Source organism: Solanum pennellii, chromosome 6 (genome assembly GCF_001406875.1).
Source record: "Solanum pennellii chromosome 6, SPENNV200".
In the NCBI taxonomy this organism is placed as follows: domain Eukaryota; kingdom Viridiplantae; phylum Streptophyta; class Magnoliopsida; order Solanales; family Solanaceae; genus Solanum; species Solanum pennellii.
Window position 1 is genome coordinate 1,913,811 of NC_028642.1, and position 26,033 is coordinate 1,939,843.

Consider the following 26,033-nt stretch of genomic DNA (forward strand, 5'->3'; position numbering starts at 1 on the left):
TTTAAGTTGAAATCTATATCATTTAATTTTTAAATATGCATAACTCTTGGATAATGGGCGAAAGCTCGATCCAGCAATATCGCGTGAGTAAAGAAGGGCAATGCCGCTTGTACAGCTCTTTCGTCGAGTGCGCGATCATGACAGGACTAAGTATTAAATTATATATGTGTGCATGTGTTCTACGTAACACATACAAATCGATTCGAAAAACTCCGAAAAGATAATAAAAGTTTTAATTTAGTACTATTGCTTTCTTGCATTTTGAATTTACTTTGTTTTTTCATTCCTCTACCTCATATTTTTAAAATTTATTTACTTACACGACCATCTTAAGGGATTATGGTGTTCGATTTTGGAGGATATAGAAAATTCATACTTTTATATTCTTATAGAATTTCAATATTATAAAATGACAAGAGTTTAATTTTTAAAATACAAATGATTGTTCGATTACTAGTTAGAAAGAGAATTATTCATGCATTAAAGAATTAATATTTCAATATCATATTTGATTTTAGTGGCTTTATCCAAAATTTAGCACACTACTAGTATGTTTAGTTAAGTTTTGAGGAAGTAGAGAAGTGTTTATTATTATTATTTTTTAAAAGAAATGTCTGGCTAAATTTTTTAGAGTTTCATAATTCTACTGAATAAAAATAAGTTCGACGATAGAATTATTATAAAAAATAAATAATATACAAATAAAATTATTAAATAATAATTCGAAGCAGAGGTAGAATCGAAAATTTTCAATAAGAAAATCATAAATTCATAAAATAGTCAAAGGAGGTTCGACATTTACCGTATAAATATATATACATATAAATTATTTTAATCAGTAGGTTCGAATAAACCGTTTGTATAAGGGAGCTCCGCTCCTGACTTCAAGATAAAACAAAAATGAATAAATTAACAATGAATGATACTACTTGTCTGGATAGTTATTACCAATTGTATTGTTAAATTTAAATTTAATTGCACGCTAATAACGTTATGGCGAAAACAAAAGAAAAATCAAACTCCAAAAGAAGCTGTATATAAGTTTTTGGCAAAATTAGGGCACACGGAGATGCATCCATTGAAGAAGATGAAGAAAATTTCTCTGCGGAATGGCAGTGGTATTCGCTTTATCTCTTCCATTTCTGGCTCGGTTTTTACATTCTAGAGCTTGTTCTTCATGCCATTACAGTAAAGAATCAATTTCAGTTAAGGATATTGGTGTAAATAGTAGCAATTTAGATGATGCTGTGAATCTCTTCCATCAAATGGTTACAATGAAGCCTCTTCCTTCAGTTGTCGATTTTTCTAAATTATTTAACAATATGATAAGTATGAAGCATTACTCTGCTGTCATTTCTCTTTTTTGACAAATGCGGAAATTAGGCATCCCAATTAATGGAGTCATTTTGACTAGTGTGATTAACAGTTATTTGCATGATGCATCGTGCTGATTGTGGATTTTGGGTGTTATCAATTTACTTAAAGAGTGGTTTTGCATTTCGTGTTGTCATCTTTACAACCCTAATAAGGGGATTCTTTGCTGAAAACAAGGTTAAAGATGCTGTTGAATTGTTCAAAAAATTGGTTACAGAGAAGATTTGTGAGCCTGATGAAGGCATGTATGCAACCGTCATGAATGGACTCAGTAAAAGGGGTCATACTCAAAAAACTTTAAGTTTGCTACGGTTAATGGAACAAGGGAGCACTAAGCCTGGTTTATTCATCTACAGCATTGTTATAGATGCTCTTTGCAAAGATGGAAACTTAGGTGCTGCTATTAACATTCTGAACGAGATGAAGCAGAAAGACATTTATCCCAATATAGTCGCATATAATTCAATAATTGATGGTTTGTGTAAGCTCGGTCAGTGGGAAAAGGTTAAAACTTTGTTCTCTGATATGGTGAACCTTAATTTGTATCCAGATGTGCGTACCTTCACCATACTAACAGATGGACTATGCAAAGGAGGGAAAGTTGAAGATGCTGAGGAAGTAATGAAACACATGGTCGAAAAGGGTGTAGAGCCTAATATAATCACCTACAATGTATTAATGGATGGATATTGTTTGCGTGGTCAACTAGATAGAGCAAGGAGAATTTTTGATAGCTTGAGAGATAAGGGCATTGAGATTGACATTTTTAGCTATAACATACTAATAAATGGATACTGTAAGAAAAAGAAACTTGCCCAGGCCATGCAATTGTTTTGTGAAATTTTTAAAAAGGGATCAAAACCCGATAATTTTACCTACAATACGATCTTGCAAGGTCTGTTTGAAGTTGGAAGAACTGGTGATGCAAAGCAAATTTACGCTGAGATGCTATCTGCAGGGACCAAGGCTGATAAATACATTCATGCCACTTTGCTCAATGGTTATTTTAAGTACGGACTTGTTGAAGAAGCTATGTCGCTCTTCAATAAGTTAGAAAGAAACAGAGTATATACTGATATTGCATGTTACAATGTTGTCATTAATGGATTGTGCGAAAATGGTAAACTTGACGAAGCACATGCTGTTTTCAAGAAGCTTTGTTTCACTGGATTGCTCCCAGATGTGAGAACATACAATGTAATGATTAATGGATTTTGTCTTGAAGGGTTGTTTGATGAAGCTAAATGTATTCTAAGAAAAATGGAAGACAACGGTTGTCCTCCAAATAATGTCACTTATAATGTTATTGTGCAAGGATTTCTTAGATGCAACAAAATTAGTAAAATGGCATCTTTTATGAAGGAAATGGTTGGAAGGGGCTTCTCAGTTGATGCAAGTACAGCTGCGCTTTTGGTAAACGTTGTAAGGGTGAATCCTTCTGTCCTTGACATGATACCAGAGCTTCACTTGAATAATAAAAAGTGAATATTTCTTTTGGTTGGTTTATTGGGCTATGATACAATTCCTTTTATCCTTGCGTGAGAAATGGCATCAATGGGATTGCTGAAGTTGGAAAAATGGCAATTAGAATATCTCTTGATTTACCCTTCAGGGTGGCTTAGTGGTTCGGGCTTGGGACTTCCATGTTGGAGGTCTCTAGTTTGAAACCCTTTGCCAGCGAAAGCAATGGGTTTGCCTTCTGGTCGAGCTCATCGCGTCGGGCTTGCCTAGTGCGGGTAACGCCTCTTATGTGGTTTGCAAGCTATTGCATAGGAGCGGGGATTTTACCCTGTGTGCACCAAAAGGATAGCAGCTGCTGGTTTTTCTTGTCATAAAAAAAGAAGTATCTCTTGATTTTTCCAGGCAGGCTTGCGGAGGAGGTACATCACTTTTGGTATATTCGTTGTTTTTCCACTCTTATTTATCTTGGAAATTGGATGTAGCTTCACACTCAATATGAATTATAATGTGAATTCTATTATGTGACTGTAATAAGTCAAGAGATATGATTTTCTGTGTTATTTAGTTATCCTCATGTATTGTCATTTTTTCTCATTTTTTGAGAATCATTAACAACTGCCTGTAATACAGAAAATGTTACAGAAACAACAGATGGTCTCAGGTTCAATTGTCAGTTCTCATATGTTCTAGCATTAGTAGACAGAGTTATTTGATATTTGTTGCTGGTTGGAGGCGACAAGTGTCCCGTGGAATTAGTTCAGATGCATGCAAGTTGATCTAGACACCACAGTTATTAAAAAATATAAAATTTATGTTTTACACAACCCAAGATTTTGGATTTTACATTATCCATGTGTTTTAATTGTGTGATGTGATTAGGGAAAATTATTGAGACTTAAAGGTTTTTGTGGTTGTACTTAAATGCACACTTACCAGTTCTTTAGGTATGGTAACTAATCTTTCTAATGCACTTGCTAGTCTGGGATGTGATAATGTTGCTTCTGTTGTGAGAACTTTGGTTGCGTGGATGCAAATGTAATGTTGAAATTGTTAAATGATCATGTCTCCACGTGTTAGCGTTATCATAGTTGTCATTAATTTTTTTATTGACGGTATTGTTCGGATACACTTGTGTATATCTTCGACTATTCAACAAGTACATGTTATCTCCTATCAATAACATAGATACCAGGTATCTTTAACTATCAAATATGTTTTTAGTTGTCTACGAAATATTCAATCTTGTTAACACTTTTAAGACATGAGTAACACACATATATATATATATATATATTTCCTTCGTTTAGTTTATCGAGGACTCAAGGTGATGAGATTATCTTCCACCACACATTTAAGTTGTCTTTGGAATCATTTGAATGTAATTTTAAGTTGAGTTCAAATTAACGGAAATAAAACATTTTCTAAATATCCTTCGAGATCTATAACTGATCGATAAGGTGAATTGAGAATCATAAGGTTTCAAGTTCAAATTCACATGATTAAAATATAATATTTTAAGTATGAGTTATTTAGGGCCCGTTTGGATGGGCTTAATAAAAGCAGCTTTAAAAAAGTACTTTTGAAAGTGCTGAAACTTATTTTTAAAATAAGCAGTTATGTGTTTGGATAAAAGTGCTGAAGTTGCTATGCCAAACGTGAAAAGGGAGAAATGGAAGAAAGAGATGTTAGGGTTATGTGGGTAATTTGGATATTGTATAAAAATATTAAGGGCAAAAAGATAAAAATATGGTCAACTTAAAACAACTTATAAGCTAAAAAAAAAAAAGCACCCCTACCCCAGCTTTTAACTTTTGGCTTAAAATAAGTTTTTTTTAACTTAAAATAAGTTATTTTGAGTCTTGCCAAACAGCTGAATAAGTCAAAAATCAGCTTTTAAGTCAGTTTGACCAGCTTTTAAGCTGAGCCAAACAGGCTCTTAATGCATAAAAAATCACCCTTAAGGGGTTGTTTTTTTGGCTAGTTAAGAGGTATTCACCTAGAGGAAGACTTAAGTATTCATGTAATATACTTTATTTCATTTCCATCTATATAATCTTTTGGCATAATACATATATTGAACTTTAAACTTAACTTCAAATTTTAATTTTGATATCTAACTTTCATACTCCACAAACATGCATTTTAACTATCCAACATTTAAATAAATAGACACGTAATTTTTGCAGCTAAAGACCATGAAATGCAAACGCTTTCACGTTTGCTAGTGAGTCACTTAACTATTAAATATATTACACATCAATTTTAGAATGAAAAACAAATTAAATTAGTTCCATTTAAAGATATTTTCAATTCACCCAATAGTCTCTCAAAAGGTCAAAACCCTAGCTAGGATAGACAATCAAAATCTAGTGAATCGAAGGAAACAATCGTTCAAGATTTTTGCTGAAGCTGATGTTCATCTATTCATCTTTCTCAATTTAGTCTAGGTATGCCTCAATTTTGTCCTTTTGATAGTTTATTTGTGATACAAGGTAGATTTTTTGTCATTATGGGTGTAAAATCATTATTTTCTTACATCTTTGGATTGTTTACAGATTAAGAAATCTTTATTATACATTTTTTTTCACGATGAAAAAAAAAATTAGAAGTCATTTGCACTAAATATGAACAGAAATCGTTCTAAAGAGAAAAAAAATTTGGTTTGAAAAAGGAGGGGAAAAATGAGATTTTGATTTGAAAATATAAAGATATTTATAAAAGAGATTCATTTAGGATAGAGTTGTCAATTCCTCATTTTTGTTAAACTTTTGGTGGGACTAAAAAGTTACTCCTAACTCGGGCAGAATAAGCATATATCACATTTGTCAGATAGGACTCACATGTTTATTTATTTAAAAGTTAGATAGTTAAAGTATATTATTTGTTCATAATGAAAGTTGGTGGTCAAAATTAAAATTTGAAACCAAATTTAGGATCAATATACCTTTTTACTTGTCCAATTTTGATTTTTTATTTGTCCCTTTCTATTTATCATTTTTGACAAATCAAGAAAAAATAATACTTTTTACTTTTTATACACTCAATTTATTTAGACAGTTAATATTTTTAAAAAAAGATAGATTCCCTTTAATGAGTAAATTGATTTTGAAATTCTATCAATTAATATAAATAAAATAGTATATCAATTTTTATTTCTTAATAAATGTGTCAAGTCAATAATTGACAAGTAAATAAAGACAATGATGGAGTAAATAGATATCACCTAGTTTATAAATTAATAAATTAACAAATACTTGCCTTTTTTTTTTTGGATGATTACTCAGATTTTTCGACGTGAATTTAAATTTAATTCAGCTTTAATATTAACGATGGGAACGATAAACCAAAAAAAATATCCATAGAAGCTGTATATTAGTTTCTTGCAAAATTAGGGCACGCGCAGATGCAGCCATTGAAGAAGATGAAGATAATTTCTCTGCGGAATTGCAATGGTATTCCCTTCATCTCTTCCGTTTATGGTTCGGCATATACATTTAGAGCTTGTTCTTCATGCCATTACAGTAAAGAATCAATTTCAGTTAAAGATAAAATTGGTGTAAATAGTAACAATCTAGATGATGCTGTTACTCTCTTCCATCAAATGGTTACAATGAAGCCTCTTCCTTCAGTTGTCGATTTCTCTAAATTGTTTAACAATATGATAAAGATGAAACATTACTCTGCTGCCATTTCTCTTTTTCGACAAATGCTGAAATTAAGCATTCCAATTAGTGATTTCATCTTAAATAGTATGATTAATAGTTATTGCCTGATGTATCGTGTTGATTGTGCATTTTCGGTGTTACCCATTTACTTGAAGAATGGAATTCCATTTGATGCTGTCACCTTTACCACTCTAATAAGGGGATTCTTTGCTCAAAATAAGGTCAAAGATGCAATTGAATTGTTCAAGAAGTTGGTGAGAGACAAGATTTGTGAGCCTAACCAAGTCATGTATGCAATCGTCATGAATGGGCTAAGTAAAAGGGGTCATACTCAGAAGACTTTAAGTTTGCTCCGGTTAATGGAACAAGGTAAAACTGAGCCCAACATATATATCTACAACATTGTTATAGATGCTCTTTGCAAAGATGGAAACATAGATGCTGCAATCAACATTCTGAACAAGATGAAGCAGAAAGACATTTGTCCCGATATAGTCACATATACTTCAATAATTGGTGGTTTATGTAAGCTCGGTCAGTGGGAAAAGGTTAAAACTTTGTTCTCAGAGATGGTGAACCTTAATATGCATCCAGATGTGTGCACCTTCACCATACTAACAGATGGACTATGCAAAGAAGGGAAAGTCGAAGATGCTGAGGAAGTAATGGAACACATGATCGAAAAGGGTGTAGAGCCTGATATAATCACCTACAATGCATTGATAGATGGATATTGTTTGCGTGGTCAAGTGAATAGAGCAAGGAGAATTTTTGATAGCTTGAGAGAGAAGGGCATTGAGACTAACATTTTTAGCTATAACATACTAATAAAGGGATACTGTAAGAAAAAGAAAGTGGATGAGGCCATGCAATTGTTTTGTGAAATTTCTCAAAAGGGATTGAAACCTGATATCGTTACCTACAATACTATCTTGCAAGGTCTTTTTGAAGTTGGAAGGACTGGTGATGCAAATCAACTTTACGCTGAGATGCTATCTTCAGGGACCAAGCCTACTGTACACAGTCATGTCATTTTGCTCAATGGTTATTATAACTACGGACTTGTTGAGGAAGCGATGGCATTCTTTAATAAGTTAGAAAGAAACAGAGAATATACTGATATTACATGTTACAGTGTTGTCATTAATGGGTTGTGCAAAAATGGTAAACTTGACGAAGCACATGCTGTTTTCGAGAAGCTTTGTTTCACTGGATTGCTCCCAGATGTGAGAACATACAATGTATTGATTAATGGATTGTGCAAAAATGGTAAACTTGACGAAGCACATGCTGTTCTCGAGAAGCTTTGTTTCACTGGATTGCTCCCAGATGTGAGAACATACAATGTAATGATTAATGGATTTTGTCTTAAAGGGTTGTTTGATGAAGCTAAATGTATTCTAAGAAAAATGGAAGACAATGGTTGTCCTCCAAATAATGTCACTTATAATGTTATTGTGCAAGGATTTCTCAGGTGCAAAAAAATTAGTGAAATGGCATCTTTTATGAAGGAAATGGATGGAAGGGGCTTCTCATTTGATGCTGGTACAACTGCGCTTTTGGTAGACGCCGTGAGGGTGAATCCTTCTGTCCTTGACATGATACCAGAGCTTCACTCGAAAAGTAAGAAGTGAATATTGTTTGGTTTATTCAGCTACGCTATCGCTGTGATACAATTCCCTATTTAGCCCTGCAAAAGAAATAACAGCCTATGCATTTGCTAAAGTTGATGGCAATTAGAACATTGTTTGAGCTTTCAACACAGCCTAATGAGGAGGTACATTAATTTTGGTTTGAGTTTTTCTTACCATCCTTCTTTTTCTTAGAATTCTAATGTCATTGCACTCTTAATATGAGAAAAAATGGTGACCATACTGATATTCTTAAAAAAGGAATAGTTGTAAATTCACTTATGTGTACATATTACTCCGTCTAGTCCATAATAAATGAATTATTGAGACTTTTTTCATCGTTCAAAGTAAGTGAATTATTCAAAGTTCACGAAACTCTTGGAACTCTTTTCCATATTTACTCTTTCATTGAATGAGATTCTTAACTTATTTACATTTTTATAGGAAACTAGTTTGAAAATAATCAAAAGGGTAATAGTGCAAAATGGTCTTTAATTTATGTCCTTAAATATTTTTCTTAAGGGTTGTGCCACACATCAACGATTCACTTAATATGGTCTAGGATGAGTACAAGTCTAGTAATATCATTTTATTAATAATATACAGGTACATCAGAACATTCATGCTTCTGAATAAACCCTCCCAGAAAAATTATCTATTAATTTATATGCAGGTTGATGCTGGGCAAGTTGCTAGTACAGGAATTGTTGCACCAAGTTATGTTCAGAAACTTGCAGTGAGTATTCTTTTTATAAATGTCGAATACCAAAATTTTTAATATGCATACCAAATATCATAATATCGGAACTGTGGTATCTACCATATAACTAAAGTAATTCTCTTGACTTTAAATGTAGACATTAAAAACTTTTGTTTTATTGTATTGGATTTTCAATGGTGTTCAGGCCAACTAACACACACCTATACTAATTCCACGGTGTACCTACTATCTCCCACCAGCACCGGTACCTGTAATTTTGTCCACCAAGGCTTATATAGATGGAAAGAAATCAACTAGCTTTTTTGCCTTCGCTGGGATTTGATTCGAGACCACATGGTTCTTAATCCACTTCATTGATTACTAGGCCACACCCTTTGGTGCACAATAGTCATAGAAACTTTTTGTGGGCTGCTATTATGCGTTTTGCAATATTTATGAGAACTCATTTAGTTGATCTTGCTTTTGTGGCTTCATTGCAACAACATTAGGACTTATAATCAACTATGGTTATCATGAATATTTCAATATTATGCATTCATTACTTATGGTTATCATGAACTTAACATATTGTTTCAATATTATGCATTCATTACAGTGTTGTCTCTCATTTAGATGATCTTGCTTTTGTGGATTCATTGCAACAACATTAGGACTTATAATCAACTATGGTTATCATGAATTTAACATATTATTTCAGTATTATGCATTCATTACTTATGGTTATCATGAACTTAACATATTGTTTCAATATTATGCATTCATTACAGTGTTGTCTCTCATTTAGTTGATCTTGCTTTTGTGACTTCATTGCAACAACATTAGGACTTATAATCAACTATGGTTATCATGAGTTTAACATATTATTTCAATATTATGGATTCATTACTTATGGTTATCATGAACTTAACATATTGTTTCAATATTATGCATTCATTACAGTGTTGTCTCTCATTTAGATGATCTTGCTTTTGTGGCTTCATTGCAACAACATTAGGACTTATAATCAACAATGGTTATCATGAATTTAACATATTATTTCAATATTATACATTCATTACTTATGGTTATCATGAACTTAACATATTGTTTCAATATTATGCATTCATTACAGTGTTGTCTCTCATTTAGTTGATCTTGCTTTTATGGCTTCATTGCAACAACATTAGGACTTATAATCAACAATGGTTATCATGAATTTAACATATTATTTCAATATTATGCATTCATTACTTATGGTTATCATGAACTTAACATATTGTTTCAATATTATGCATTCATTACAGTGCTGTCTCAGAAGAAAGATGGATGTGTTGCTGGTTTCTTGGAAGAACGCTTGAACCGGGTCTTAATTTCATTTTATCAGCTGAGGTAGGTTGCATCTCGACTTCTCTATCTTCTCGTAGCTCCTTCATTGAATACATGTTCCCGATGACTCTCATTTTGGCTTGAGGGCGTTTCTGCTGCCCTCAATGACGCCGTAATAGATAGAGGGCACACCCCTCTATCTATTCTTTTCCTTCTTGCTTTTACTACTTGGAATACAATCTCTCACAGTTTGGCTGTATAACTTTCATTATTGTCCTAAATGTCTTCTTTATCGCTTGTTCAGGTCGATCACTAAAAGAAGACTACAAGTTTGGCTTTGGACTCACAGTTGGAGAACAGATGAGGTAGTTTGAACAGGGATTAGGTTTTGATATATGAGCACAAGTAAAATTGAAAGCATATTAGCAAGTGATCTGTTTTCTCAACGATAAAAGAATTGACTTCTCACTTACTTACTACTTACTCAATAAATACCGTCTTGAACGAGGAAAGTGGTCTCTTACCTTCTCTATTTCCTTTCCTGTGATTGACTGTTTTTTCGTCCTTTTTTTCTTACTTCAGGAGGAAGAGATTGTCGGGTTCAAACTTCTACTGGTGATGGTGATTCCTTCTTGAAAACAGTATATTCAGTTGAATCTGAATATTCTACTAATAAGATTGAATCCATTCCTATTCGAAAAGAGGGAGTATTTTTATCAAGCTGATATTGTTTCTGGAGCATCCTTATCAACTGGTTCCAACTGGTCACTCGTAGTTGATTTTGCAATTTTTGAGACATTCTCTACATACGCACAATATAGTTGTGTATAATAGACCCTTGTAGTACGAACCTTTCCTTGATCTGCGCATAGCGGGAATTAGTGCTTTTAGACATTTCTTAGAATTTGTAGAGTTGATTTTATTTAGATACAGAGATCTACCGTTTTGATTTTATTATTTTGTGACATATTTGGTTACTATGTGCTTAATAGTTAATACTACAAAGGTAGTTAAAAGTAAATATCTTTTGATTTAATTGCTTATTAGGGGTGGATTAATCATCTACAAAACTAACTCAATCTATTTTGATCTGCTTAATTCAATTCACTTAAAAAATACAAGGGGTAGAAGAAAATTTTTCAGAGAAAATGAAAGGAGGGACAAGATGTAGAATGAAGTAGCTGGAGAGAAGAGGAAACATAATAATGAGATGAATGAAGTAAGCTTCATCATAGTCATCGTTAATTTTTATAAATGATCGTGGTATCCGAACCCACTGGTGAGTTGTGTATACCTTCGCTAATCATCAAGTACGTGCTACCTCCCACCAACATAGATACCAAGTATCTCTGACTACTAGATATGTTTTTAGTTGTCTACATGAAATAATTCAATCTTGGGGAAAATTTAAGATAAGAGTAACACATGTATTTCCTTCTAAGTCTAGTTTACTTAGTCTTTAGAATCATTTGAATTTAATTTTAAGTAGAGTTCTAACTGCGTGAGATAAATGCATGTTCCATGAAATAAACACACATTTTTCTGAATATCCTTCAACACCTATAATCATGCCTTCTCTGTTTGGTCAAAAAAAAAATTGTCTTCCTAAATATGACTAACTGAGGGTGTTCCGGTGTGGTATAATTGGTCGATAAAGTGGGTTGAGAATCCCTAAGTCTCGGGTTCAAATCCACCTTAAAAAGGCTCTCACCCTACTTGGGTATGTCGACACCATTAAAGTGGGTGTTTTGTAATCTTTTGACTCTAGTTAGCTATGACATCAACAACAATATTTGCTTTCTCTATAGCAAATGCACAAAACATAATTCTCCTCTCTCTTTCAAGACTTTGATCTTTCCTACTATATTTCTTGATTTAACAGTGAGAATCCATCATAGTATTCATAGCCATAATCAATTTTCTGGCAAATCGTTAGTGTCATACCTACTAGGATAACAACTACTTCAGCAAAATTGTTAGTGATTTTCATTTCCACCACCATTATATGTGTTAAACCTTATAAGGAGGCTTAGCTGACCTGATTAGAATAATCATTAGCATAGGCTTGATCCTTATTACTTCCGATGATAGGGAGTTCCAGTCGGTGATTCGGGCCAGTAGTATAGAATCCTTGATGTGGCTAATGAGCTGGTAAGCAAATGTTCTTTCTCCTCCAGCAGCATAAAACAGCCGAGGAATCACATCGCTTTCTTACACAAAGCAGAACCAAAAGGATATCTACCTACCTGTGCCAGAAAAAAACAGGAAATAGCTGTTGTTAAATATACTAATTGCTTTTTATGAACTGCCATTATCAAAAGAGAAAGTCCCACAGTTTATTCAAAGGGTTCTCATTTTTTCGATGGGCAAACAAATGTACTCAATGGATTATGAGTAAAAGAGGAGATCCAGATATAAACAAAATCAATCAATTTCCATCAGATGCATCATGAAGTTTTATGTCAAATTTCCTGTGAGTCGTCAAGCTTTTCTGCTCAAGTTTCTCTTCTACAAACATCAGAAGCTTTTCTATACACTGCAGTTAAGCCACCATCATAGTCTATTTGCACGAACTTCAGCTTTCCTGTCAAAAGAGGATTCCAAGAGATTATGTATTGAATAATTGAGTTTAGAGAAACAAAAGTAGTATACATTCAAGTTTCAGCAAGTTGCGTACTTCCGTTGATATTTGTGTTCCCCAACTTGCAACCTTTTTATACTACTCAATGTGTGACATAATCGAAGAGCCCCACCTTCAAAAACCCTTGACAGACCCCTTTGAGACTTCCTAAACTCTTCTCTCCCATTCAAATCTTGCTATCCTCATTTTTCCCTAGTATAATCGGCTAAAGACTTTTACTTCAAACAAGAATTGAATCAATTAAAACACTGAAGGTGTGCCCAAATGGTCAATGAAGTGAGTCACAGGTTTAAGGGCCTGTTTGTTTGAACTTGTAAAAAGTAACTTATAAGTCAAAAACTGAAAGTCATAAGTAGATGATACCCTACTTTTGGCTTTTGACTTATTTTTAAATTAAATTTCTTTGGCTCTCACTTTTACTAGTGAAAGCAAGGGGTTTGCCTTCTAGGTCGAGCTCGTCACACATGCTAGTACGGGTTATCTCTCCTCTGTGGTTTGCAAGCTGCATAGAGTGGGGGGTTTACCCCGTAGCGCAGCAGTGGCTGCAGATTTCCCTTGTCATAAAAAAAAAAATACTTTTTTAATCTTTCCAAACACCTCCAAACCTAAAAAAGTGTTTAAAAGCCAGAAGCACCTAAAATAAGCTAATTCAAATGGGCACTAAATCTCAACGGAGGCAAGGATGCTATGTGTGATTTCTTCTCATCTGTCTAAGTCATGGTGGATAGAGTGGAAGGCGCACACGAAACAACCGAATACACCACCGTTACCAAGATAAAAGTCAATTGGATATATAAAGATTTCTCTTGACAACTTCATTTTCACAAGTATAAGACAAAAAACGGCAACTTTTTTGTCTTTTTTTTTTTGTGATAGAGTCGATAGGCAATTTCATTATTACAAAACAATTAAGAATTTCAATCAAACGGTTCTATGTAGGTCTATGATGACTAGCGAATTTGGATTGCAAAGTTGATGAAAAAAATCAGCCCCTCTAGAAGATACCCACACGACACACCAGGGATTTTTTTCTGAGAATGATTTGCACCAGAGATTTCCAGAAATGAAATTCAAGGATACTTACTAGAATTGCAGAAGCATGAAGCCACACCCTAGCAAGACAGAAAGCAAACAAATACACCCAACAGAGTGACGAATATATTGATAACTCAGTGAAACAAACTTTCAGTTCAAGGTTCCATCTGATCATCTCCAGTCATACATTGCTCCAGCCTCCAGGATAATCACACCATGGATCAGATGCAATGCAGCTAAATTAGAAAGTACTTATAATGAAGAACCGTTTGGATTGGCTTACAGAAGTAGCTTTTAAAATGACTTTTAAGTCAAAAAATAAAAAATAGGGAGAGTCCTACTTTTGACTTTTTAAGTTATTTTTAAGCTAAAAATGACTTAAAAGTAGGTTTGACAAACTTTTAAGCCAATCCAAATTCTAAACAGGCTCTAAGAAATAGAAAGTAAAAAAGAAACAGTGACACCAAATAGAGGAAATTACGAGTCATGATAGCTTCATTCTACTAGCCTAATAAGTAATAGGCCTTAACATGCCACCTTCAGGCGTGCTACTTTTCAAGCAAAACCAAATTAAGGTTCAACGAATCAGAACTTCGATTAATTCAACAAAAAAAAAAAAAGAACTCACAGGATTATGAATAGAACGTAATCGACGTTAGAGGAATTGAGAGAGCCACAATATTTAGAGGGCGTCATAGTAAGTATCTTAATCATTGAATCTTGCCCCACAGCCTTGATAGATATCCTGAAGGGAAAAGTAAATTAGACTTTCCATGACCCCAAGATTATGAATAGAACGTAAAATGGAAGAGAGCAGATACATAATCAAGAAATAGCCCTGAAGACTATACAATTCTACATGAGTGATCAATTATATAAAATTGGGAGACAAGAGGTCACAAATACAAAAGTACAGAAAGGAGAAAAAAGACATACAGATCCACAGTTCTGAGTAAACAGAATTTGATAAGGATTATTTACACAGACAATGTGAATAACCATACTTCTGTCGACATCTATTTTTTGGCACATACATTACTACTTCAACTCTCAGGAATTGTATCCTAGCAACACTTGAGAAACAACACATGAGCAATGATAACTTTTTAAATATATTGTACGAGACTCTTTATAATGTGACCATCAATATTAAGTATGGAACGGGAAAATGCCTTTGCAGCAAGTTATCTTACGAGAACAGAATCCATCCACTGAAAGAACAGTCAAGATAATAGATTTCCCACGACCAGCCATTGTCTCTGTAACTTCAACCATGCCAAGCATCGCTCTCACAGATGATCGTGTCTAGTAGAATATCATTTGTAGCAATTCGCTAGGGAGGCCACTTACTAACAGAACTAATCTAGTACCTACAAAGTTACATATTTTCTTCAAAACAAATATTTTTATAAATTAAAGAAACTACATTAAAAAACTTTTTAATAGTTTAATCATGAGACATTGAAAAAAAGAACAATAATAATAGTAGTAGTAGTTCAAGTGTACTAACAATTATCATTTGAAACTAATTTAGCAAATTAGCATTATAATTTGTTTAGCCAAAATAGGCCCGTGTTAGCAAGGATTTAAAAGGCAATATCTCACCACAATGAAATCTCATTAAGTTCCATAAAAATACAAGTGCAAGACCCTTGAATTAACATGGGAAACACCTTTTGAATTAAATCAACACCTTAGACATACTACAACATTCAAGATTCATACTAGGCATGAAATCCATAATCTCGAGCACTAACTAGTTAAGTCCCCTTCGCCACTAAAGTGCAATTCAAGAGTAAACTTAGTGCATAACAAGACCTGACTTAAACCACCCAAGTAGATAAACTATTCACCAATTTCAAGTTATAAAATAATAGCACCATGGGCCAACATTCATTAAAAAGTAAATGCCTAAGTGTATCATATGGTTCATGTACAAATCCCCCAAAGTTAACAAAAATATATATGCTTATGCAAATGTGATCACCATCTACGCTTCCAAGGAGTCTACTTGAAGTGACCATCCTCATGTCTCTTCGGGTACATCACCTACAATAGTAACAAACTATCGCTAAGCATAAAGCTTAGTGGCACACTAACTTTCGGCTTGGAGCCATTAATTTCTCCAATTCCCATAAATAGAGAACTGCAATATATAACATCAAACTTAAACACATGAATTTAGTTAAAAGCTAAGTAATAAGTGTTCAAGATATGAATTCTAGAAATGACCTTATCAAAATCAACATCAAATACTTAATGAAGGTAGTGCTTCAAGAAAATCAAATATTAAAACCACAAAATAATTCAAGATGCAAATATGAAAAACTCAAGTGTCAAGAAGCTTCCCAGAGCTAATCTGAAATTCCACCAATTAGTTAATTTTGCCTAATACTACGTCAAGCAATTACATCAAAGCATTATTGAATAAAAGAAGAACCGGAGTCTTAATCAAGTAGGGTCATCATCCAAAAAATCAAGACGATGAAAAGTCATCTTAAAAGTGGATTTTTTTTTGGTAACTAGTCACTGGTATTAATCACCAAGTAGTGAATGATAAGAACCACAAATAAGCTACAATGCACCTTCCTGTTCCATATAAAAGTCGCTTATACATCAAAACACTACCTGTTATCTATGGAATGTAAACAATTATCAAAAAGATAGCTTCTAGAACACAGTTCTTAGAATGCAAGCTATTTCCCAAGCTAGTCTATCTGTAGTTCTCTTTCTGCACTAAGACTCTGGAATTCCTTCCAGACCAAATGACATGGAGGTGTTCTTTTAAACCATCTTTTAGAATCTGAGCTGAAGTAGGAAAGTGGCTTTTTATTCATAGTTTCATACTTAAATTGGACGTAAGTCCATAAATAATATGAATCGTTAATCCAAAGTCAAGATGCACAAGATCCAAACTATTCCAAGAGACATGTCAAAATAAGTGATAGTCACTATCACAAGAAGGACAAAGTTTCAAAAGAATGTAATAGTGCTCTAGCAATCCGTATATGGGGTGAGTTAAATTATCTTACAAAAGCTATTTCCCATTTAAACCAATGTGATGTTAACGTATTCATAACCCAACTACAAAATTATACACTCAATGATAACTAATTTATCTAAGTGCCCAAAGAGTCAAGACATACTTTCTCAACCGACAAAAAAAGTAAACTAGTAAAGTAGCAACAAAATCAATATGACAGCAGTAACATCAGCATACCCAGTGTAATCCAATAAGTGGGGTCTAATAAGGGAGGGTACAATGTAAGTAGAAAGGTGGTTTCTGATAGACCCTTGGTCTCAAGGAACAATATCTAAGCGAAATAAATTGAAAGGAAAATTCAACTTTATGTGCAAACGTCGAAGCTTTACTGTTCCTAGAGCTCAAACAATATCAAGGAAGTACAGATCCTCAAAGCAAAGAATCAAACAATCATGTCGACCTCCTTAGCTAGAGTAAGTAGCTTTAGTACCTTAATACACAACCAAACACACCCACTTAGGGTCTGAAATCTGAAGAGGTTTAAAGAAATCATGATGAATATCAAAAGGGAACTAAATGGGCCACAACCATTCATAATACTTTAAGAATAAAAATCTGCCAGAAACGCTGCCTGCTTTGTGCCCCATTTTTCACACAGTAAACAGAGGAATTTAGGATCTTTCTACAGTCTATTGAATCACCTCAATCCAAGTTATTGGTAAAAAGATATGAGCAAATTACTCACTATTTAGTTCAAAAACAGGAGTAAATTCCATTTTTTCAAGATCTCAAATTTTTTAACAAAAGACCACTTGAATATTTCACTAAATGATGTTGCATAAGAAGCTTACCACAAGTTTGAGAGAGTTCCTTCACAAATTCAAAACCTATTGATTCTTGGGAGCCAACATTCCAACATATATTCAACAGATGGAAACGAGAAATTTTATGCAACAAAAATATGATCTTGATGATAGTTGGAGAATAGCACTTGTGTCGATAGTCGACTGAGAGCTCTCCAATGTAGGGTTAGAAGAAGAAGCAAGTGACTTCTGAAAACTAAAACGAGGTTTTGCTAATAAAGTGCTTATCTAGTTATCTTAAATGGGTAGAAAGTTAATACGATTTATATGAAATGGGTCACAAAAATGGACTTCAAAGATTCGACAAGATATAACAAGTCTTCTCTTCTTTTTCAAACAAAACTCAAGAGAAGTGATAAAAACAATACCATCTAAAGGCACATAATAAATTTACAAATTTTGGGGTGTTACATCATCATTGTCGTTCGCTCCTTCGTGATGAATGGATGCTCTAATGCCTGGGAAACAGTGATTCTCCTTAGAGGATCTAATACAAATATTCTCTCCATCAAATCTTTAAAGTGAGCCAACATCTTTAATTCTTCACCTGGGTCACCTGAAATTACTGAACTGATATCTTTCGGCTTGATGTTGACAATCAGCTTCCTAATAGCCTGCAAATAAATATAATCACATCCAAAACTTAGAAGTACAGCAAAGTTATTGCCACTCATCATTATAAAGGGTTGTTTAGGAATTGAAAAGACAGGCTTAAGGGTCTACAATAAATACCTTCTTTGTAACAGGATTCTCTTCAGTGGCAAGGAAGTTCAGATCTTGGTCAAAATGCTGATATGTAAATGCACCCTGTGATAAAATAAGAACAAAAAGTATTATTGTTTCCATACTAGCTATATCATGTCATTACTTATTACAACTATAAAAGCAGCTACCTAATGCAATCATCATAACAGAATTGTCCACAGCAAATTAATGACCAGCCTATGAATGATTTTGCTCAGTTTGGGGTAATATAGAGAATGTCTTAAGACGAACCTTTCTAAGCATCTTCTTCGGAAATGGACCTTTCAGTTCCATATGAAAACGGAGCATGTCATTATTAGAACGACCTGGAAATAAGACTTCCCCAGAATAAAGCTCAAATAAACAGCAACCCACTGACCAAATATCCATTGGATGATCGTATGACAAGCCAAGTACTGCAACAAGAAAAAATATATGAGCAAACAAAAGACACAGATCCATAAAACTACTTGGCATCAAAACATTGGAGCATCAAACAAAAAAAAAGTGAAAGGAAGCTCAAAAAAATAGATGGAAAATCTTGAGAATTGATACTTACTGATCTCGGGGGCGCGATAAAAGCGGCTCACGAGGTATGGAGTGATTTCGTTTTTGCCAGCAAACATAGCATTGCCAAAGTCACAAAGCTTCAGCTTGTCTTTCGCTTCATTTACCTTCACAATTAAATACAGAAAAGTCATCATATGCATACAAAAGCAAAGTAATGAAGAGCTACTCTCAGCAGATGCAAAGTGGGTGAATCAGCCGGCAAAAAGATACAATACTAAAACATTCCACTTACCAAGATGTTGTCGGGTTTAATATCACAATGAAGCACGCCACAACTCTTTAGATGCTTCAAAGCACTGAAAAGTTGTCTCGCATAAAGCCTCACAACGTCGAGGCTGAGTCCAATATTACGCCCAAACTTCTTCTGGAGCTCACGGAGATTCATCCAGAGAGACTCAAATACTAGACAAAGATGATTCCGGTACTTGAAGCTAGAGATTAAATGAACACAGCGGCGCTTGTCTTTAGGATCTGCAGCAACCAGCTTCTTCAATATGATCAACTCTTCCATACCCGCTTTATACCTGATGAGCAGAAGCAACAAAATTAGGACACCAAAACCAACAAGCAAGGTGGGCACACAATGGAGAAATTAATAGACTAACTCACATCGTATCATTATTACGAATGATTTTTATAGCTACTTCTGTTGGGTCACCGGGTCTAGCCTTCAAATCTTTAGCCCGGACGACAGTAGAAAAGACGCCTTTCCCATGAGCAGCAAGAATCTCATAACGCCCATCAAGAATTTCTCCGAATCGGTATACTGGAAAAAAAGGATGAGAAAGAATTAGACCATCAACTAAGACAACAGTTACCAGCCATTATAGGATTAGTTGACAAAAATAAGCAGAAGGATAAAGCTACTTTTTTGAGGTAACAATGTCAACTTGCAGCATGATATATCAAATAACAGAATGAAGGAACTGTCATGAGCAAATATCAAAGAAGAGGGAGAAAAAAAACAAATTTAGAATTGTCAACATGCTCTGAAGTAGAAGCTCAAATAAGAAGGATCCAAGCAAAATGTGAGACTAAATACTTACTATAATACCCTTCCGGATCATTCCAGTTATCAGGAAGACAATTGCGCTCGGTCGGCATGCCATCTCCTTTGCCCTGCAAAACAGATATAACCAGACAAACATGATACTTCTTACTTATTATAGCCTGATTTGACAAAGAAAGGACTCTCCATAAGCACAATTATTTCCTACAATTCAGTCTAAGCACGAGTATGAAGAACAGAACAATCCTCTTTCTTATTCTCACTTATAGGCCAGGGTTTTCCCTTGGAGCATACAGCACAAGGTAGAGGGATTCATAGAATCGATAGAGTTCAAACAATACATGATTCCTAGATATCACACTCTAAACTGAACAGTAATAGCAATAACTGCCACCAAGTAAATACACCTCCACCAATATGGATAAAGGGAATAACCTTCACCTAGAAACATATAACAAAACAAAAAACATTTTGTAGTCATCACTTAAATAAATGGTTCCCCATTTTTAAGTTGCATTTTGGGTTCAGTAGGAAAGAAAGGGACACTCACATTTTGTTTGAATTAATATAATAATAATAATAACGATAATCTCCAACAATGTTTCCAAGACAGACTCACCATTTTCGGAATGGCAGCAGGTGATTCTCCAAATATATCGTCACAAAACATGTCAGCCGACCTCTCACTCTGTAAAATGTTAACACAGTAGGTTAATCATCAGATAGAGGAAGCCATCATTATGGAAAAATGCTGAAGGAGAAAAAGCTTTACCGACCTGTTGCTTAACTTGGTCATTATACTCTGGTTGATGCTGTTGGAGATATTCAATTTGTTTAGCAAGCTCTTTCACTAGCTCCTCTGTTGGAAACAGCAAAGTAATGACAGATGATCAGAAAAGTAAGCTGTATTATCAGCATGCCAATTTATTTTATTTTTTTTGAGAAATATCAGCATGCCAAAGCATTGAGCCCAGTTGCAAGAAATTCAGTCAGCAAACTATATTTAACAGGTTATTCTCAAAAGTATTTGAGTTAAATTCTAACCTGTTGCTTAACTCCATCCTCATGCTCCTGTTGATGCTGTTCGAAATTTTCTATTTGTTTAGAAAGCTCCTTCACTAGCTCCTCTGTTGAAAACTGCAAAGTAATGACTATGATCAGAAAAGTAAGCTGCAATATCAGCATTTTGAAGTATTATTTCATCAACTAATTTTAAAACAAACCCCTAACAAACGGGAAAAGCATTACGAGCTCACAGAAACTAGTGTCGAAAGAATGGGGGGGAAATGATCACAAATTCTAACCTGTGATTGCTGTTGGAGACGTTCAATTTTTTTCTCAAACGTCTTCACTAGCTCCTCTGTTGAGAACTGCAAAGTAATAACTTATGATCAGAAGAAGTAAGCAGCATTATCAGCATTCCAAAGTATTTGAGCCCAGTGGGGAAGATTTGATCGATATTTTAAAAAATCCCTAATAAAAGAGGAAAGGAGCTTTTGGGTTGAGTTAGGCCCATGTGCCATATTTTTACATGGTATCCCGTTTGCACTCCCGGTCCACGCTCTAGTTCTGTCAGGGCGTGAAGGGGGTGTTCGAGTGGGTAAAAGTCTCACATTGGTTGGGGAATGGACCGGTGGTCTATTTATATAGGCTTGAGCAATTCTCCCCTCATGAGCTACCTTTTGGGGTTGAGTTAGACGCATGTGTCATATCTTTACAGTTTGGAAGATAAAATAAAACAAAAATGAAGAATGAGCACAACCTCTGGGGTACACTGTCCCAGTCCACCAGCACCAGAAGCCTTCTCGTCAGCATTATGACCTCCTTGCAAATATGATTTCCCAGAAGAAAATGTTGGCTCATCACCATGTACATCTGCACCATTTGTTGGACCATCAACGGGCTCTGATACAGCCCTATCTCCAGCTGCATGCTTCTCAGTAGACTGATTCGCATGAACCTCAGCTAATGCCAATAAATCAAAAACACAATTAGAGACTAGAAACTCAACAACAGAGAGAGAGAGAGCGAATTATGCACAGGAATGGCAGAGAAAATCACAGCAAATAGCTCTGAACAAGCTCAGGTGCAATGAGAATCTCATAAACTCTGAAGTGAACACAGTATCCAACTCAACATCCTAAGTTTTATAAAATGCACGTATAAGAGTTCGGATCCAAAATTAAAATTCATTAAGAAAGCAGAAACTTGGCAGTTGAATTGCTTAGCAAAACTGGGTGATTAATAAGTCAATAACAACAACAACAACATACCAATATAATCCCACAAGAGGGGTCTGGGGAGGGTAGGATGCACGCCTACCTTGCCCCTACCTTTGTGAGGTAGAGAGATTGTTTCCGGTAGGCCCTTGGCTCAAAAGAAATTGGAAATTGGAAAACAACCAACCAAAGACCCTTCCCTCTACAAATAGAGCTCTACAACAGGCAAGAAGAAATACAGAAAAACAGAATTGAATTATATTTTAAAAAATCACATGCAATAACTTACCATTGTCTCCGGATTTTTGTGAAGGCTGATTCTTATACTTTTCAAGAATAGCTTGTCTGCGCCTTCTGCTCTCCTCCTTAATTCTATCAAGTTCATCTTCTTCTTCCTCTTCCTGTTGAGCAAGTTGGAAAGCAATTTTTTCCTGATAGTCCTTCTGTTCAACTTCATCTCTACAATGAAAACAAAAACCAGTATTAAAGAAACAGGAAACTAAATACACTGACTATTTCTTTAATTAAAAAAAAACATAGAACTGCCAATACCTTTCAGGTTTCTCACTCTCTGTCTCTTGAGTTTTTTGCTTTTCAAATTTTAGGAGACTAGCTGTCCTGTCTCTCTCATTGTCAGTCTCACAACGTCTATGGTAAGCATGACCATCGTCATCAAGGTCATCAAATCTCCGCTGCCTACTGGACCTATCATTGTATCTATCCCTATCCTCCCTACTTGGTCCTCTGCTTTCCCTGTCCCTCTTCCTCCTTCCTGTCTCCTCCCTCTCCCTCTCATATTTTTGTTCTTCATATTGAGCTTTTTCTCTTTTCCTCTCTCTCTCTATCTCTCTCTCTTTCCCTTTCCCTTTCCAATTCTCGCTCCCTGTCTTTCTCTCGCGTGTGTCTGCGGTAACTACATTTATGCTCCTTCGAGGATTCCCGATTTCCATGTTGATATCCTTCCCTTTCCATCTCATATGCATATTCCTCCAAAATGCTTTCCGATTGCCATCTTCCTCTATGTGACTCATTAACTTCATCCTGAGAAGATGAGACCCTATGCTTCTTCCCGGGTTTTCTTTCAACCTGCAAATCACTCTTATGCTTTCGACTAACTTGAACCTTGTGTGGTTTAGAATCCAATCCAATTACGTTACTAGCATTCTGCGCAGAATTAAAACATAAATGTCACTTTTTCCTAATTTTTTTATAACACAAGGTTTAATTTTCACAAACAAACAAACAAATACATAAAAGAAAGACCTCAGCCATGAGAACACCAACACGCCTAGAGTAACTTTGTCCCCAATGTAATCAATGCGCAGTATGTGAATAGGTAATTATCATGTCTCTCGTTGTTGTGCTACATATTTATTAATCATGCAGCTGAAACATCATTAGTTACATAAATTTTGCACAAAATCAAACAAAATTGTTGCTTCAAGTTATAAACTTTGCATTTAAACCAAAAATAATCAAAGAAATACGGTTAAAACATACCACAGCAACATCGTCAATAATTTCTCCTTCCTCGGGCGGCGTTTGAGGTTCTCCGTCTTCACCTTCGTCACTTGTTCTACGGTAGTGTGTCATCGGAGAATACGCCGGACGGTGGTGGCATGCCATCGGAGAATACGCCGGCGATGAGTCGGTGATGGCGAATAAATTAGGAAAAATTACATAAACAAAGACCTTTTATTTTATAATTATCAATTTTAAGTATACTTTTTATTTATAATCATTTTTGTCAACTTTTAGCTATATTAACTTAAAACAATTTTAGAATCCATTTATTTCATTTTTATACAATTTTTAAATAAAGTAAAACGTATTCGCTCAAGTCATATCCTCTCTCGCTCTTTTCTTTTTCTTTCTCCTTGTCCTCGTCTCGTCTGTTCAAAAAATTAGGGGTTTTGGTTTTTTTTTCTCCATTTTTCTGCACGAATTTTAATGGAAAAAGGTCTTAGAACAAGTCCGCGTCTAGTGAGGGATATTGATACTTCGAATCCGAAAGTTTATCGAAGAAGTCGAAAGAAGCTTCAAGTTTCGTCTTCTCCTTCTATGGATGAAGTTCCAAGTTTTAGTTTGGGAATCTCACAAATATCGGGGGAGAAGAACAATGAGGAACAAAACAAGAAGCAAAAGAAAAGTAAAAAACGAGTTAAAGAGGTTAAAACAATGGAGAAATCGAAAAAAATATGTGTTACTTTGGCATCTACATCGAAGAAAATCGTTGACAGTGATGATGATTTTGAGGATTTACCTCCTCAATTTCAGTCAAAAAGTTTGAAAAATAAAGATGGATTGGAGAAGAAAAGGCCGGTGAATGATGGAAAAACACGAAATCGTTTACCCAAAAGTGTCATTCTACCAGAGAGTAGATATCCGGTATGTGCTAGTACTTCTTAGTTATTTGTTGTTTAGCAATGGGTTGTATGTTGATTGCTGCTTGTTTTTTAGATGTAGTATGTGAAATTATCTTTAATTCAACTTTCATTCAACTTTAATTCAACTTTAATTCAACTTTAATTCAACTTTAATTGAACTTTAATTCAACTTTAATTCAACTTTATTTCAACTTTAATTCATCTTTTATTCAACTGATTACTACCTTTCTTCGACACATAGTATGTGAAATTCATCTTCATTCATCTTTAGTATGTAGTAACACATTTTTAATTCATGTTTCATGCATATGCAGGATCGTAAATTCTGGAAACATCCTGATGTTGTGTATATTTCGAGTAGGTGGTCATGTTACACTAATCATAGTGTCATTGAACAAATCAAACTATCTTTATCTGATAAACAACTTGAGATGTTTAGGAATACATGTTTTGGGTACTTTCTTGACCTTCCAAAATCTAGCACACAACTACAACTTATTCATTGTCTTATAAATAGAGAGTTAAAACACACACCGGATGATGTGTTTGCTATTGAAATAAATAACAAAAAGTTATTTTTTGGTCTTAGAGAATTTGGGATAGTTACGAGCTTAAATTGTGTTAGTGATGGCACTTCTATCAATGTTCCCAATTCTAGATGTAGTTTGATGAGTAGTTATTTTCCGGAAAAAATCACAGTTCCAAAGAGTCATCTACGTGCACTGTTTTTAGCTAAAAAATTCATAGACGATGACTCAGTTGCTTCATTGGTTGTTCTACACTTCATTAATGGTTTTTTTTTTCATACGAGGACAACGAATACCAATTTAGCAATAGAGATTTTTACCTTGTGGAAAGTGGAAAATTCAATTCATATCTGTGGGGTTTAGATATCTACAAAAAGGTGTCTGATTCTGTGAGGCATGAGCTTAAGTCAACACATAAGTACTATAGAATTGGTGGCTTGCCTCTTGCTCTTCAAATTTGGATATTTGAGTGTTGTTCAAAGGTTGATGAAGATATAGCTATTCATGTTGCTGATTTTATTCCAAGAATCTTGAATTGGAAGACAATTGCAGAAAGTCCATTGTTAAAATATATTGAGAAATGTATGTTCATGCCTACAAAAAATAAGGTATTTGTCCAAAGCTAATACATTTTATTACATTGTTTATTTGAAATCAAGTTACTATATCTAATGTTATTTTGTGTGTTTGGTTTTTCAGTTTGAGAACATAGTTGCCAGTGAAGATGAAGTATCCAACTATAATGTTATATTAGTTAGTATGACTATGAAAACTATATATAACATTATAGTTGGATACTTCATCTTCACTGGCAACTATGTTCTCAAACTGAAAAACCAAATACACAAAATAACATTAGATATAGTAACTTGATTTCAAATAAACAATGTAATAAAAT

At 34.5% G+C, this 26,033-nt stretch overlaps 2 protein-coding genes and 1 pseudogene across 3 annotated transcripts; 2 read left to right on the forward strand and 1 right to left on the reverse strand.

Annotated features, from left to right (window-relative positions):
• Positions 1-900: 900 nt before the first annotated feature.
• On the forward strand, positions 901-11,178 carry LOC107021945 (pentatricopeptide repeat-containing protein At4g31850, chloroplastic-like). The gene is given in 9 exon segments (XM_027917742.1): positions 901-1,159; positions 1,161-1,430; positions 1,432-2,855; positions 2,918-2,987; positions 6,212-8,277; positions 8,805-8,867; positions 10,136-10,220; positions 10,462-10,522; positions 10,740-11,178. Coding segments are annotated over 5 exon segments (3,927 nt in total). The 5' UTR covers positions 901-919; the 3' UTR covers positions 8,135-8,277; positions 8,805-8,867; positions 10,136-10,220; positions 10,462-10,522; positions 10,740-11,178.
• LOC107021947 (serine/threonine-protein kinase PRP4 homolog) lies at positions 9,373-23,930 on the reverse strand. 2 transcript variants are annotated; one of them, XM_027917477.1, is made up of 19 exons: positions 23,722-23,930; positions 23,485-23,584; positions 22,774-23,385; positions 22,511-22,680; positions 21,765-21,967; positions 21,307-21,372; positions 21,047-21,139; positions 20,779-20,871; positions 20,622-20,690; positions 20,040-20,112; positions 19,603-19,759; positions 19,226-19,517; positions 18,983-19,097; positions 18,676-18,839; positions 18,412-18,486; positions 18,091-18,293; positions 14,462-14,578; positions 12,196-14,069; positions 9,373-11,019 (listed from the first exon to the last, which is right to left on the reverse strand). In XM_027917477.1, exons 3-18 carry the CDS (start codon positions 23,259-23,261, stop codon positions 14,015-14,017), a joined length of 2,433 nt encoding a protein of 810 aa, XP_027773278.1. In that variant the 5' UTR covers positions 23,262-23,385; positions 23,485-23,584; positions 23,722-23,930; the 3' UTR covers positions 9,373-11,019; positions 12,196-14,014. The 2 variants fall into 2 exon arrangements, with proteins under 2 accessions (XP_027773278.1, XP_027773279.1); XM_027917478.1 differs by lacking the exon at positions 23,485-23,584.
• Positions 23,931-24,129: 199 nt separating this feature from the next.
• On the forward strand, positions 24,130-26,008 carry LOC107021948 (annotated as a pseudogene).
• Positions 26,009-26,033: the final 25 nt, after the last annotated feature.